At 51.0% G+C, this 15,350-nt stretch overlaps 7 protein-coding genes across 7 annotated transcripts; 4 read left to right on the forward strand and 3 right to left on the reverse strand.

Annotated features, from left to right (window-relative positions):
• Window positions 1-138: 138 nt before the first annotated feature.
• On the forward strand, window positions 139-1,824 carry CPAR01_06781 (uncharacterized protein; the record flags this gene model as incomplete). Its single annotated transcript, XM_060491052.1, has 2 exons — window positions 139-437; window positions 510-1,824. Coding segments are annotated over 2 exons (1,614 nt in total), but the record flags the coding sequence as incomplete, so codon positions are not given.
• Window positions 1,825-2,020: 196 nt separating this feature from the next.
• CPAR01_06782 (short-chain dehydrogenase) lies at window positions 2,021-2,898 on the reverse strand (the record flags this gene model as incomplete). Its single annotated transcript, XM_060491053.1, has 2 exons — window positions 2,021-2,553; window positions 2,613-2,898. The coding sequence occupies 2 exons, from the start codon at window positions 2,896-2,898 to the stop codon at window positions 2,021-2,023; spliced, it is 819 nt and encodes a 272-aa protein (XP_060349927.1).
• A 788-nt stretch (window positions 2,899-3,686) lies between these two features.
• Window positions 3,687-4,607, forward strand: CPAR01_06783 (NmrA-like family protein; the record flags this gene model as incomplete). Its single annotated transcript, XM_060491054.1, has 1 exon — window positions 3,687-4,607. One exon carries the CDS (start codon window positions 3,687-3,689, stop codon window positions 4,605-4,607), a length of 921 nt encoding a protein of 306 aa, XP_060349928.1.
• A 173-nt stretch (window positions 4,608-4,780) lies between these two features.
• CPAR01_06784 (haloacid dehalogenase) lies at window positions 4,781-5,497 on the reverse strand (the record flags this gene model as incomplete). Its single annotated transcript, XM_060491055.1, has 1 exon — window positions 4,781-5,497. The coding sequence occupies one exon, from the start codon at window positions 5,495-5,497 to the stop codon at window positions 4,781-4,783; it is 717 nt and encodes a 238-aa protein (XP_060349929.1).
• A 1,297-nt stretch (window positions 5,498-6,794) lies between these two features.
• CPAR01_06785 (uncharacterized protein) lies at window positions 6,795-7,225 on the reverse strand (the record flags this gene model as incomplete). Its single annotated transcript, XM_060491056.1, has 2 exons — window positions 6,795-7,079; window positions 7,214-7,225. The coding sequence occupies 2 exons, from the start codon at window positions 7,223-7,225 to the stop codon at window positions 6,795-6,797; spliced, it is 297 nt and encodes a 98-aa protein (XP_060349930.1).
• A 404-nt stretch (window positions 7,226-7,629) lies between these two features.
• On the forward strand, window positions 7,630-8,654 carry CPAR01_06786 (pectate lyase F; the record flags this gene model as incomplete). The annotated part of the gene is made up of 6 exons (XM_060491057.1): window positions 7,630-7,834; window positions 7,894-8,045; window positions 8,108-8,219; window positions 8,291-8,300; window positions 8,353-8,383; window positions 8,454-8,654. The coding sequence occupies 6 exons, from the start codon at window positions 7,630-7,632 to the stop codon at window positions 8,652-8,654; spliced, it is 711 nt and encodes a 236-aa protein (XP_060349931.1).
• A 3,396-nt stretch (window positions 8,655-12,050) lies between these two features.
• Window positions 12,051-15,191, forward strand: CPAR01_06787 (glycosyl hydrolase family 43; the record flags this gene model as incomplete). The annotated part of the gene is made up of 1 exon (XM_060491058.1): window positions 12,051-15,191. The coding sequence occupies one exon, from the start codon at window positions 12,051-12,053 to the stop codon at window positions 15,189-15,191; it is 3,141 nt and encodes a 1,046-aa protein (XP_060349932.1).
• Between the last annotated feature and the right edge of the window lie 159 nt (window positions 15,192-15,350).

The following is a 15,350-nucleotide window of genomic DNA, read 5'->3' on the forward strand; positions in this document are numbered from 1 at the left end:
ACTGGCCAGTATGGTGTTGCTCGCGCCAGAGTTGTTGCGTATCATCGGACAATACCTTGCAAGTCAACATTTCGAACCTAAACATGGAGAACCTCTTTCGGATGTGGTCTAACTACCAGTACCCTTTAATAACAATAGGCGACCAACAAAAAGACACTGAGGGCTTTGTGTCGCGTCAACAAGGCATTCCGAGATGCTTTCAGTGAGTTCCTGTACGCCGAGGTCTATCTGGGCTACAATCACTTTGTCAAGGACGACCCTCCACAGAAATGGCTTGTCAAGGAATCCCCAGAAACCCGCCACATGAAAGTCATCCACTTCCGACCCAAGGGCTTCGAATGGAACAGCCATGAGATGGAACTTGACGATCATATTCGAAATTGCAACTCCCAGCTCAGACGACTGTTGGCAAACACCCCAAATGTCAAGAGATTTGTGTTCGTCACACCTTTAGCACTCAAGGCAGTACCCTCAAACCTGTAGAATTACACGCTAACGGCCGTTTTAAGCTTGGAAGACGGAGAATTCTTCCTCTCCTCCGCAACCTTGAAGGCGCTAAAGCACTGCTGCCCCAACTTGGAAGACATCTCCTTCGATTTGGAAGCCCACCCACATGAGCCCGGCGCTGGCAGGTACTGTCGCGACGATGACTCTTGGCGAGACCCGCAGCCCATCATGCCTGTTCCCGATGACTTGAAGTACAGCATCGCCGACTTCAACGTCTTTTCCGGCCTGACCGGACTTCACCTAACTGGGCTGCAGGGGCCTATCCCAAAGTGGATAGAAACCATAGCCTGTATCCTGGGTTCCTCCCCGAAGCTCACTGATTTGAGCCTGTCTCTTTCTCGACCAACGGCGGATAGCTTTGCTAATGTAGACGATCGTGATGAGCTTTACGACTTTCTCATGAATTTGGGAAATCGCTATGGAGATCTTGGTCACCCTCCCCTCCGCCTCAAATCTCTCAAATCATACTATCCCGTCCTTCTTTGCGAAGACGAGGATGGCGGGTTTGATTATCTCGACAAACTAACCGACTTAAACCATTTGCAAGAATTGCGACTCTTCAACCAGAGTGCCGTCATGCGAGGGAATAGCCCACCGGATGCCCCGGAGCTCGCATTCTACGCCATTGACCCGAGCACATTGCCGAATCTCCGCCAACTCACCATCGGGGCATGGGAAGCAGGCATAGAGAATTGCTTTGAAGAGCTCGACGAAGAATACGCAAGCCAACTCAGTCTCCGCGTGGACCCTCAAACATTCATCTTCGACCCAAACTACGAGAAAGGCATCTCCAGCATGCTCGACAATGAGATGATCCTGAGAGTTAAAGAGCTCATCATACCACAGACCTGGATTGGAAACGGAAAGGATGCACCTGACAACTGGGACATGTTCAAAGTCCTAGAGTCCTGCCACTGGATCACCTCCATCGGCTTCACTATCGACACCACGGTGGCACCTTACGGCCTGATTGACATCCTTGCGAACATGGAGGGCTTAAAAAAGCTTTCCATAGAGTACCCCAAGTTCAAAACCAACAGAGGGCACGGGGGAGACCCCCTTCAAAGATTTAAGAAAGTGGAATACCTCAAGCCAGAGATCGTCGCCGCAAAGTGCAAGCACTTGACCTACATGAGACTGCACGGCCATGGCATCAAGATATGGCGGCCGTCAGCGGGCACGGCAGAGTTCGAATATCTCGAAGATGCAGAGGACGCTGTCGTTGGAGCATTCTTCCGCAAAGAGACTCGGGAAGATAACCATTGGATCGCTGAAGCAATGGACAGCGACTACTTCGAGCCGCCGCGACCGCTGTAGCGGGTCGAGCAGATTGTAGATCAACTTGCTTGGGAGGAGAACGACTACAAGTGATAAAATCAACGTTAGTATGCCGATCTTTGGCTGGCGTACTGATTCTCATGTCAAAACATTCCTAGAGTTCTCTAGAAAGAAGTCTTGCTTATATAATATGATTTTCAGACCCTGAGTCTCTGTTACCAGCCAACTTGTCCGGCTACCAAGGTTGGATACCGTCCTTGTTCACAACCTTGCCAACGTCAGCGTCCCGTTCACCCTCAACAACCTGTTGAATCAGCCTGGCTCCCTGACTCGGCGCACCCGCGCCCATCTTCTTCAGCGCATCGGGATTTCCTCCCAACCCCGTAGCCAGGAAACCTGGGGAGATGCACCACACCTTGACCCCGTCTGCCTTGAGAAGCCAGTGCCAGTTCTGCATGACCATGTTCAGCGCGGTCTTACTAGACCGGTACCCGGCTTGAGGGGTATAAGGCTTGGGCCAGCCGGCAGCCGTTACGGTCCCTGGCTGGAATGGGAGCAGGCCGGCGCTTTCAATGCCATTGAGAGTGGACAGTCCGCTGGTAATGAAGAGAAGACGAGGGTCGGAGGATTTGATAAGAAGAGGGGCAAAGGCGTGGGTCATGACGTGTGTTCCGGATGTGTTGACGTCGTATGACTTGTTCATATTCTGGCGAATAGCTTTGATGTCCTCGGGGTTGTAATTGTGAGGCCCGAAATCATGAGAGGCGCCTACAAGTTATCTGTCAGACTTATTCTAGGTTCGTGATTCTCCTGGGATGTAGACGTACCAGCGTTGTTAATCAGGACATCGAGCAGCCCATGCTTTTCTTTGATACTCTTGAAAGCGCCAATGATTGAATCATCATCGGCTACATCCACTTGGATGACCTCCAACGAGCTTGCAGTGGATGGGAACTCCTTTGTGAGTTCAGCAAGGGCAGAATCGCCCTTTTCGAGTGACCTTGATCCAACAATGATGTGGTATGCCCTGTCGGATTGCAGCAGGATCTTGACTGTTTCATAGCCAATACCGGTGTTGGCTCCGGTGATAAGGACGATACGCTTGGAAGACATGGCTGATGATGTACTTCAGACGACTTGGATTATTGGTATAAGGGGACTGTATGTAGAACAATAAGAAGGTGTCCAGAAAACAAGTAGACTTCAAGCCCTTTTATTGCCTCCGCATAGCAGCATGTTTCTGGCCTGAGACAACTTCAGCCCTAGCCAACGCGCCCGGAGTTAGGCTTGACGGAGAGTTTTATACGACAGATGGTTAGATTGCGGGGCAACCATGTGGAAAATGGCGCCAAAAACCCCTGGGCATCTTTCAAAGCAGAGTATATAAACGCGAAGTCGCGACGACTTAGATCTCAACGTCAATGATCTTTAACTGCGTCCTCCGGCCCGGCGTGAGTGGATCTTACGTTGCCCGGAGCCGGGAGGGTCCCGATTTGGACATCTTTAACCCCGTTGGGGTCGTCAATGAGGGGTCTTGCGTGAGATGAGGTTGAGTACACCGAGCACTAACAGAACTTGGCTGCGAACGCTAAGAACCGCGATAACCTTCTCTGTTAGGAAGACACCAGCGGATGTTCTGCTCAATGTCCCGCCTAGACCGGCCCCCTACGGACCCCACCCCGACGGCAGACTGAAGGAACTCGGTAAGCTATCCCGAAAGCTGCTGAATGACGTGAGTCAGTGCTGAAGTCGCCTAATGTCCCCCCAAGCTGTCCATCTTGAGTTCGAGTACGGCGTACCTGATCTGATATCGGAAGTATCATTAACGAAACAAACAAAGAAGCGGCCATTCTTCTCTCAAGTTCAACTACGGAAATAACGTACACAACATACCTTTGAACATGGCACCGAAACCCGTTCTCCTCGTCGGCGCCAATGGCACGCTAGGCGCCAAAATCCTAGACTCCCTTGTGGCCGCCAAATCCTTCAAGCTCAGCGCCTTGAAGCGCGCTGGCTCCAAGAGCACCATCGCGTACCCCGCAGACCAAGTGCAAGTCATTGAAATCGACAACGACCTCTCCTACGAGGGTCTCAAAAAGGCATTTACCGGCCAAGAAGTCGTCATCGTCAGCTTCCGCCTGCGGGATCTCGACCAGCACCTGCGCATCGCCGAGGCGGCGTCCGCGGCGGGCGTGAAGCACTTTATCCCCGCCGACTTCGGCAGCATCGACGCCGATAACCCCCGCGCGAGGGAGCTCATCCCGCTGTACGGCTGGAAGCGCGCCGTGCGTCAAAAGGCGCAGGAACTGGCGGACAAGAACCCGGATTTCGCGTGGACGGGTATTGTCTGCGGGCACTTTTTCGACTGGGGTGTCAAGGAGGGTTTCTTGCACGCATACCTCGACACCAAGAAGATCGACGTCATTGACGGCGGCGATATCAAGGCCTCTGTCGCGACACTGCCGAGGGTCGGGGAGGCTGTCGTGCGTATTCTCAACTTGGGCGTTACCGAGGTGACGAAGAATAAGACGCTTTTCATTCAGAGCTTTTGCATCACGCAGAACGAGCTGCTTCAGAGTTTGGAGAAGGCGACGGGGGCCAAGTGGACTGTCAACAAGGTCGAATCCGAGAGCTTCATCGCGGAACACAAGGTCAAGGCCGATGCGGGTGACGCTGAGGCGATTGAGGACCTTGTCTTCGCTGTCGGGCAATTAGATGCAAACTGGACGAAGCGCGATGACTTTGCCATGAAGACTTTGGGGCTAGAGGATGAGGATTTGGACACTGTCATTGCGGATGTTGTCGCTAATCCAGCAGTTTAAGGGACACCACCTCTATCAGTGAAGGCCGATAGAACTGTCGCAGCTGCACCAAGCAAATTCATATTTTCTCACCTGAACTGAGCATCGTTCTTGCTGAGAAACATAGAGAGAGTTTATTGAATGTTGTTAGAAATAATATAGGCGAAGGTATAAGGGCATATCCGACTCCTGAATCACAAGTTACCGACTGCCTTGGGCAAGTCCGTCATGTCTTCCAGGAATACATCAAACTCGGACCGAACCTTTGCCATATCCTCATCGACATCATCAGTCCATCGATGAACATAGATGGTCCGCAACCCAACCTTCTGCGCCCCTCGCAAATCATATGCGTGCGCTGCAACCAACACCACTTCCTCAGGCTTGAGCTTGACAAGCTGCAATGCCTTTTCATACGCAGTGGGGCTAGGCTTGTAGACACCCAGAAGCTGACTGGAAAAGAGCATGTTGAAGCTCAGCCCTGAAAAACGGACGAGGTCAAGCTGCAAGCGAGTCGTGCCGTTGGCATGCACAAACACTTCAAGGCCGAGGTCGTTCCGCAGGCTCTCGATTGCCTTGGAAACTTCGGGCCAGGCAGGCTGCGAGTGCCATGCTTTTATCAACTCGGTCTTGATCTCGGGGCTGAAGTGGCTGGCGTACACGGGAGACTGGTCCAACAGGTTGTCGAGGACCCGCGCGAACGTAATGTCAATATCCTCAGGCTCAAGACCCTGCGCATGCCGGTTTGCAATCTCGATAAAGTATTGTCTGCGCCATTCGAGCGCGAACTTTGACGCCTCTTCCTTTGGAATGGTGGCGGGTAAGGCTTTGACTACACTGGCATGCCAGTTAAGGCAAGTTCCCATGAAGTCGAAGAAGACTGCCTTGACCTTTGTAGGTTGCTGAGACATGATGGTTGGTAGGAATTGGTTTAGGTACCCTTGGGGGTAGTGGGAAGCCATGGTCGAAGAAACAAGCTTTGCTTGGCAGGAACCTTGAATTATGAAGTCTTTGAATCCCAGTCGCTTTTAGAACGACAATTTCACTTCATTAAGCTGATATTAGTAATTCGAGGTCATTTTTGGGACTTTGGAAGGGCGCACTTTAGCGCAGCCATCCTTCGACAGGTTGTGCAATGTCAGCATGATCAGGTAAGCCGAGTACAATGGCGTGATTATCTGACCGAAAGTCAAGCGGCCATACGGAAATGCAAAAACTGAGACACAAGAAGCCAGCCAAGTTTCTCAAAGTAAAGAAGAAAATAGTTGAGGAACTTGAGCGTTTACAAAGTTGTCATTAGGTGAAAGTTTTAATACGGCCTCCTGCTTCTTCTCTCTTTACGACAATGCTGCACTGCTTTACGGCCTTTTCAGTTTTGAGAGTGCATCGAAGAATAGGTCGAACAAGGTGAAAAACAATTTATTTCAGGCACAGATTGTGTCAACAATCAAGGCATCAAGGATTCAATATGGCTTTGACCGACATCCCTATGTCGCTATGTCTAGACTGTTAAAAGACGAATACTAGAAGAAAGATTGACCACTCACGCAACTCGCTTCACAGCTTTCAGTCAGGCTTGTTTTCAAGTTCTGCAGCAACCAATATTGCTTCGTGACAAAAGTGCGTCTTGTGTCAAGTTACCTTCAGAAATCTCAACGTAAGACATTTGGCGTGACGTTTCCTCTCCAGGTCGGCTCCAAAACCTAAGACTGGTTTATGCCCAAACAAACTCATCTGAGAGGTTTTGGGAGTTCCATGAAACTTTTGTTTCTAAGTTGAACAAGTTTTTCTACCTATTTTAACGCCCACTAACCTACGGAGCCGACAATTTGTTGCCCATTTCTGTACTCTTGGGAGGAGCGGAAGGCCTTGTTGCGCGAGTGGCGTGAGTGACGGCCTTGGCTTGCAGTTAGCACAACTTCTATTCATGAATTTAGGGCGGAAAGCCAGTCTGCGTGCGACTGCGCCAATTCTCCAATTCTACAGGCCCGCTGTCGGTGCAACCAATATCTGCCGGCACTTATCAACCCCGAGCGGAGTGCATGAAACAAGCGCCACAGTTGGGACCATTGGGTTGATGGCTTCTTCACGTCTGAGAACTCCCAATAATGGATGATAAAGAAGAAACTTGCGCCTCGCAGTTAACCTATTTCTCATGACTGGGCACACTATGCAAGTGTTCGGGCGCCACACTACAATATGGGCAGTTTAGGCGAACAAGCCCCTGCTTGAGAGCGATGGTCCAGTCACCAAAGGCTGCTCAATGGCGGGGTTCCTGGGTGCCCCGATGGGTTGCGGTGACATGCCCGCGATACGGCCCCAGTAAAGGGCTCCGGACGGAACAGTTTTTGAGGAGCTCTGACTGGGGGAAATCTGCAGGACCGGGGACCCGGACCGGGGCGCACGGTAGTAGGCAATTTCTCCGTCCACATGGCTGTTCTTGGCACTATCAAGCAGATAATGTGACCTTTGACAAAATGCCATGGCAGGATCCTGATTAGATCTTGGCAACGCAAGTTGAATGCTCTATAATACCACACGAAACAAGGGCCAGCAGCTACAAACTACCATTGAAGGGGAAATAGCTCCAGAGTCCTTCCTATTTCGCGTGCGCCCCTTTGGCTTACCCCCTCAGCCATATCTCTGAGCCTTGAAATCGCAACGGTTTCTCATCGACTTTTGAACATGATTGGATCGCCTATGGAATCTCCTGTTTTTGTTGATCGTGTGTTCTTCTCAGCGTAGGATTCGGACAGTATCTTGGATCCAGTTCATGAGGCGTCAAGGAGTCAGGATCCTCCACCATAAGTCCACCAATCGATTATGCGTGATATCTTAAGCTTGTGTTTTGTCTTGACTCGGAATCTGCGAGAGTGGACAAAAAAGAATTGTCTTGAGTCTTCTATATAACGCGAGCTCATCGTCCGATGTTGTCATTTTGGGTAGAGTCTTAGAAGCTTCACTGAGCAAGAACATTACATTCTCATCACGATTGGCTACAACTCCGCCTTCCAGCATTGTGATCAATCAGGTTTTAGCCATCATGTACTTCTCCAAGGCTAGCATCGTGGCTTTGCTGGCGGCTGTACCCAGCACACTTGCCTGTCTCGGATACGAGGGCGGTGTTCCCACTGCGACTTCCACAAAGACCAACAGCAAGTACATTGAGGTTCCCGCTGGCACTGTCTATGACGGTGGTTGGGCTAGGTTCGACCGTGGTTCTGGTGCTTGCACCAGTGGTGAAGGAGGTATGCTATCTGTCTGACACCGTGATAAGCCTTAGTTGGGAACTGACAAAGCCACCCAGGCGATGCTGATGCCGTCTTCATTCTCCGCAAGGGCGCAACTCTGAAGAATGCCATTATTGGCAAGAACCAGAAGGAGGGCGTTCACTGCGACGGTCCTTGCACTCTCGAGTTTGTATGGTTTGAGGATGTTTGTGAGGATGCCATCACTGTTGTAAGTAATGAGTTGAGCAGTGAAAAAATCTCTTTGAATAGCATAGTTGACACCCGATGCAGAAGAACGATAAGGCTGGCGACCACACCTGGATCATTGGTGGTGGTGCCTACAAGGCCAGCGATAAGATTGTTCAACACAACGGTTGCGGCACCGTGAACATTATCAACTTCTGTGAGTTATTCTGAAGCAGTGCCCTATTGAGTTCCTTGAGTCAAATAGCTAACCACAATCGTGTAACACAGACGCGAATGAGTGAGTGATCTTCGTGTACTATCTAGGTGAAACCAAACTAACACTGAAGTAGCTACGGCAAGGTCTATCGCTCTTGCGGCAACGTAGGTTTTTTGCTGTCTAGTCTCATTATCTATGGAATGAATCATACTGACCTGAGTCTCTCCAAATCAGTGCAGCAGTCAGTGCAAGCGCAACGTCTACGTCGAGGGCACTACCGCCCGCAACGGAGGCGAAGTTGTTGGCATCAACTCCAACTACGGCGACACCGCCACCCTCAAGAACGTCTGCACCGACGCCAAGACCCCGTGCCAGATGTACACCGGATGTGCCGGTGGCTGCGAGCCCGTCAAGGCAGGTGCCTGCTCCGGATAAGATACCTCTACGATTCATCGCAAGCCGCACGGCATCGCCGAGCAACCACACGGGTCCCTCGGGGCCCAAAATCAATCCTGGACCGTATCTTATTCTCAAGTCGGAACCTTTGGCCAGATACTCTTGTACATATCATCTCATATTGCGGCCTGTGGTCGCTGCGCACATATTTAGCTTGACGTTGAATGAGGAATGATCATGTTCGCCGACCTTGGGTACATCGCGCAACGTAGCTGGTCCAATGAATGAAGTAAGAACCTTGAAGATTGAAAATCTGTGCACGTAGTTTCGCGCGGTATTTGAGGAGCACTTAGAATGGTATTTGGTCATATGACCTACATGAACGCGGGCAGATTCTCGCCACATGATGCGTGTTGAATCGAGACGGCCTACGTCACTCACAAAAGTAAGTAAACAAACACCCATATCTCGTCTACCTGATCTTCTCTCAAGACTCCCATTATGTCTACTCCTACAGACAAACTTTTGATGCGATTTGAAACTCTTAGCTACTTGTTACTTGTGTAGAAACAATGCCTTCAATCAGAGCTCAGCGTAATAATACCAGTCTGATCGCCACCGACCTTAAGACCAATGAATTCGGTAGAAAGCGTCGTGGATGTTTCTACATCGTTTATCTCTTGAGAATAGTCATGAAAATCGTGGTGATAATTTGAATTCCGCTCTCTGACCTCGAGCTAACATGATGTGATAGTTGATTAATTTCACTGCACCACCACATCCTCGACTTTCCCCAATGAGCATGATGATCACTTGGGTAGTTCAGCATGAAATATACGATCTTCTGGCTTCGGAACATGCGTTGAATAATGCATAGGTCCAGTGGCCGAAAGCACCTGTTCTTTTTACGGAAACATATCTAATACCAGGATTTCAAAATGTCCGTGACGCTGGGGTTGATCTGAACCTATCGGCTATTGCCAAACAACATCACTACGCTACCTCTATGTCTAGAAACTCACTGATCACATCACCATCAGGTGATGAAATGTCAAGCACCTTTTGGACATCATCAAGCGGACGTGCCGAAGTGATGACATGGTCGATGGATCACTCAACGATGGCCAACCTTTCTTATAAACAAAATGACATAGAGGGCGAGCAACTGAACATGAACTCGTCAACCTCATCACCAATCTCACCATCATCATAAACGTCATCAAATCTCGTCTACCTCATCGTAGACCGAACTCTAGAGCCATATCAAACAGATCTATCCGAAACTTCTATTCCAAGACCCACTCATTTCAAGCTCTCAATAACCCCTTCGATTTTCATCATGGCGCCTGAAGCAACCATCACCCAAGAGCCTCGAGGCTTTCTCAGGCTAAAAGCTCTGATTAAAAGCCTCAGGACTTTGATCCATCCAAAGAAACGCCTTCCGATCGAGAATCGAGAGCAACGCCAAGAAGCCACCATCAATAAAGAAGCAAAGGCGCTGAAGAAGGCCAAAGCAAAGAAAGCTAAGGTGGAAGCTCACCATGCTAGACGGGGAGAACGAAGTGTTGCTTATAGACCATCGAACTCGACATACAAATACGATTCAACACCGTGGTTGATGATGACTACGTTCGACACTTGTGGAGGGGGATGTTATGACAGTGGATGTTGTGACAGTGGAAGTTACTGTGATTAGTTGATGTCTCATGGGATTTGGTTGGCCCTTTCCCTTGATAAATATGGAAACGATGGCGAAGATGTTTGTGTGGCTGTGGTGTCATCACCTCACCAGAAGTCATTCCAATGTCACTTTTTAACTACTTCCTCTCAGAAAATGCGAACAAGGCTTCCTTCTTCATTGTGTCCTCCTTCGGCTCTTATAGCTTTCCGTCGAAAGCTTCCTAGTCAGGCAAGTGACTTCGACAAAAAAAATCACCATCTTGTCTGCTACTGGTCACCTCTAACGCTCTGTCAATTCCACGACACTCTCGATCATTTTAAGTGAGTAAGAACGGGAACGCCCGTTGCTTTTGACTTATCATTAGCTATATGCCACTGTTTCGTTATCGATCTGACCTCACACTTGGACTCTTTACAAGTGGTTGCACTGCGTGATAGTGAAAATTAATACTCGAGACACTCTTCAGAGGCAGGATCCTGTTCAAGTATGGACGTGAAGTGCTTGATCACTGGATATGAGAAGACCCATTTGGTCTGCCTGGCTTGTCCATCTTTCGCGTGTCTTTGCTACGATCAAGGGTATACCTGGCAGGGGAAAGCTTTCAGGCAAGGCTCCAAGGCTTTCTTGGTTGTGAGAAAATAACTCAGACTTCATTTGGTCTGATGATAGCATCGCGCAGCTTCGGCCCGAGCGCTGCCTGGTGACAGGAACTCTAAGTAAAGGTTTGGACGCGTTGCGGGGCGGCGACTTGCCTAAATCGTAACGTCGGGAGCAATTTGATTCGAGCGCGTGGTAACTTTGCCTCGGTACATCATTTCTGCGATGTCACGAACAGCTTTCCCCTGCTCAAATCACCCAGCCATCGTCCGTTTCCAACTTTCTTCCCCCTACCCAGCAGACCATGCCACTATTGCCGGTAAAATACGAGTTGTTATTGCACCATCCCTGGAGGCACGTGAAAGAATCTGACCGCATCTGGAAGATTCTCCATGACAAGTACCACCGCGATCAAGGGCACCATGCTTGTGCCAACTACGCCCGATTTGGAGACAAGAACAGGCACATCTCAGCCCGACGTCATGCTTGCCGCGACGGCTTTCAGTCGGATCAATTCTCTCGAAAGATCTTGTCAACCTCAAAGTCAAGAAGTCTGTCGTCGAAGAGTTTGACTTGATGTGTTCTATCTTCACTCAGTCACCTGAGCACCGCCGGGCTGCCTGACTCGAGCGCATCGTGTCCTAGTCTCCTCACCGGCTGCGACTTCCCCGCAAACCAGCCATCAACAGCCGGGATGCGCATCATCGCCGGTTGTCTTTGGAGATTGTGGGGTATTCAAAGTGCGGAGAGACAAGGGTATTCGGGGTAGCTAATGTGACTACCGCAAGTTCCCGTTGGGCTTTCGGTGTAACCGTTCCACGACGCTTTGCCTTTACTGCTGCGCTTGCTCCTCACAAGTGAACTTGCAAATCTTCCATTGCTAGCATGAGGCTTGCGTAGTAGCAAGAGGCAATGATCGGCCATTGGGCTGTTTATGGGCGCAATATCCATCGCAGTGCTACCCAAGCCGGCCAGCCAAAGTCTCGGACGGTTTGTCTTGTCCTGACCCAGCGATGTGGGAGATCATCCCGCTCCTGCGTATGTCGGGGCCGGACTACAGGAATGCTACATATATAAAGTGAGAAGCAGATCCTATGATACATGTTCTGGCTTGATGTTCAAGGTGACGATTTGTGGCTCTCTGAGCAATCCCAGTCATGCGGTCGCTTCACTTCTGGCTCTCCTCCGCACTCGCCCTCGCGGCGACTGTGAGAGGCCAAGACGACAACACCGCAAAGGTTGAGGCAGCTCTTGCCGCTATCACCGTTACCAACCTTGACGATGTCCGTGGCAACCTGTACCTACCCTCCACCATTGACGGCCTCAATGTCACCTGGTCAAGCAACTCCTCGGTCATCTCAAGCAGTGGTGTTGTCGTAAGACAGGCCGATGATACCCAAGTGGCTCTCACCGCTTCCATCGACTACGAAGGCAGCTCTCAGACTCGAGAGCTTGTCGCTTCCGTCCGCAAAGCCGTGGCCCTTGATCCCTTTGCGGGCTACGCATTCTCTTACTTCACCGGAAACTCCATTGCTGGAGAGAAGATCTACTTCGCCGCTAGTCAAGGCAACGACGCCCTGAAGTGGACTGAGCTTAACGGAGGTCAGCCCGTGTTGACCTCAACATACGGCACCAAGGGCCTGCGCGACCCATTCCTCATCAGATCGCCCGAGGGCGATACCTTCTACCTCATTGCGACCGATCTCTCCATTGGTTCAGGCACATCTTGGGGCGACTCAGTTCGCATCGGTAGTCGGTATCTTGAGGTCTGGGAATCCAACGATCTCAAGACCTGGTCAGCACAGAGGCATGTCTTGGTTTCCCCTCCTGAGGCAGGAAACACATGGGCACCCGAGGCTTACTACGACGATGACCTTGGTGCCTATCTGGTCTTCTGGGCTTCGTCTCTCTACGAGGACAGCGATGTCAACCGCACTGGCAGCACCTACCACCGCATGCTGTACGCAACCACTCGCGACTTCGTAACCTTTTCCGAGACTTCTATCTGGCAGGATGCTGGCATGTCGAGAATTGACTCGACCGTCATCAAGTCGGCCGATACCTACTACCGATTCACAAAGGACGAAGGTGCTAGCGGTACGGGATGCAGTGATATCATTCAAGAGAGTTCTACATCTCTTCGCGCTACCCTGGACTCGTGGACCATCATCGACTCTTGCATCGGCAAGAAAGCTGGTACAAGCGCTGTTGAGGGCCCAACTACCTTCAAATCGAACCCGGACGACGTCCACGGTGAGAAGTTTTACCTCTTCGTTGATGAATACGGCGGACGCGGCTACATTCCCTTGGAGACTGCCGACATTGGCAACCCCAACTGGACCGTATCATCTTCCTACAGCCTGCCGGCCAGCCCGCGTCACGGAACCGTCATCCCTGTGACCGCTGCCGAGCTTGCCTCTATGACTGGTTCATCGGCCACACGCCGAGCAGTCGAGGCTGAAGGCGAGATCCTCCGCTACGACTTCTCGGCTGTTGATGGCACCCAGCTTCAAGATGCTTCCGGAAACGGTAACCACGCTGTGATAAATGGCGGTGCTACTATCGTGGATGGCGCTCTCACCTTCGACGGTGTCGATGACTTTGTCAAACTTCCCAACAATATCTTGTCGGGCGTTGAGGATATTGCCATCGAGGTCCAGGTTCTCCTAGATGCTTCTCGGACGACGCCGTACTTCATCTACGGCATTGGAAACACCGCTGCCGATGGCAACGGAAATGGCTATCTCTTCACCACCGGAAGCCCTTACAGAGCCAGCATCACAACAGGCAACTGGACGGGTGAGAAGTCAGCAGCATCCAGCTCCTCTCTTCCCATAGGGTCTTGGCTGCACCTTGTTTACACTATCTCGGGCCGCACGTCTGTCATTTACCTGAATGGCTACGAGGTGGCTCGTAACGAGGATGTCAACATCGACCCTGAGAACATTGGCAATGGCGTTACGACTGCGAACTACATCGGAAAGTCTGTTTACTCTAGCGACAAGCTTTTCAAGGGCCAGATTCGCGAGTTTGCGATTTTCAACAGATCCTTGACAGCTGCCGAAGTCCTCTCTCGCTCTGGAAACGTTGGGGCCATCACGGAGGTCTCTCTTTCTGATGCCTCAGTCTTGAAGGTCCCGGCCATCATCAACACCACTGACAGCAAAGTCTTGTTCCCTGTCAAGCCGGGCACTGACGTTACGGCTCTCGCCCCTGTCTTCACCACGACCGAGAGTGTGACCTCATCTCCTGCATCTGGCTCGACTGTCGACTTGAGTGCGCCAGTCAAGTACGTTCTTTCTAAGGGTGAAGAGGTCGTCGCGGAATGGACCATCAGCGCCGTGGAGATGGGTAGCCCCGTCCTGCCCGGTCTCTATGCTGACCCCAACGTCGCGGTCTTCAACGGCGTCTACTACATCTATGTCACCACCGACGGAGTTCCGGGCTGGGGTGGAAACACTTTCTACTCATGGAAGTCTACCGATCTCGTCACCTGGACCCGTAGCGCGGAACCCTTCCTCACTCTTGATGGAGCGAACGGCAACGTTCCCTGGGCGACCGGCAATGCTTGGGCTCCTACCATTGCCGAGCGCGACGGAAAGTACTACTTCTACTTTAGCGGCCAGAACGCAGCTCTGAACAGGAAGACAATTGGAGTTGCTGTAGCCGACTCCCCCGAGGGACCATTTACTGCTCAGCCGGAGGCCATGATCCTCAACAACGAGGCCGTCACCACGGGGCAGGCTATTGACCCGGCGGCTTTCCACGATCCGGTCTCTGGCAAATACTACATTTACTGGGGTAATGGCAACCCTCTGGTCGCACAGCTGAACGACGACATGGTCTCTGTCAAGTGGGACACCGCCCAACTTATGACTGGCCTCGTAGATTTCCGCGAGGGGCTTTTCATGGTTTACCGCGAGGGTCTCTACCACCTCACGTACTCCATCGACGATACCGGATCTGAAAACTACCGTGTCGGCTATGCTACTTCCAAGACTTTCAACGGTCCTTGGACGTATCAAGGCGTCATCCTGCAGAAGGATACGTCTCAAGGCATCCTCGGTACTGGCCACAACTCCATCCTCAACGTCCCCGGCACCGATGACTGGTACATTGTCTACCACCGCTTTGGTATCCCCGGTGGCGGTGGTTACAGACGCGAGACGACTATTGACCATCTGTATTTCAACGCTGATACGGGGTTGGCCATTCCGGTCATTCCTACTCTAACGAGCGTTGAGCCTCAGACTGTTCCTCAAAAGTTCCGGCGCATGTCGCGCGTGATGCGTCTTTGATTGATGAAGTATGATGATTTATGGAGAAATGTGGCGTAGCTATTGTATATCTAGGAAATATTTGTAGATGTTCGAAGTCTACTTTGTGAATATGACAAATTTCTTGAAGATTTTAGTTTTATTGACTACCTTACTCATATGACTTGAAAGATGTAGATC

The sequence above is a fragment of the Colletotrichum paranaense genome (assembly GCF_030867605.1).
Source record: "Colletotrichum paranaense strain IMI 384185 chromosome Unknown Scaffold_5.1, whole genome shotgun sequence".
Classification (NCBI taxonomy): Eukaryota; Fungi; Ascomycota; class Sordariomycetes; order Glomerellales; family Glomerellaceae; genus Colletotrichum; species Colletotrichum paranaense.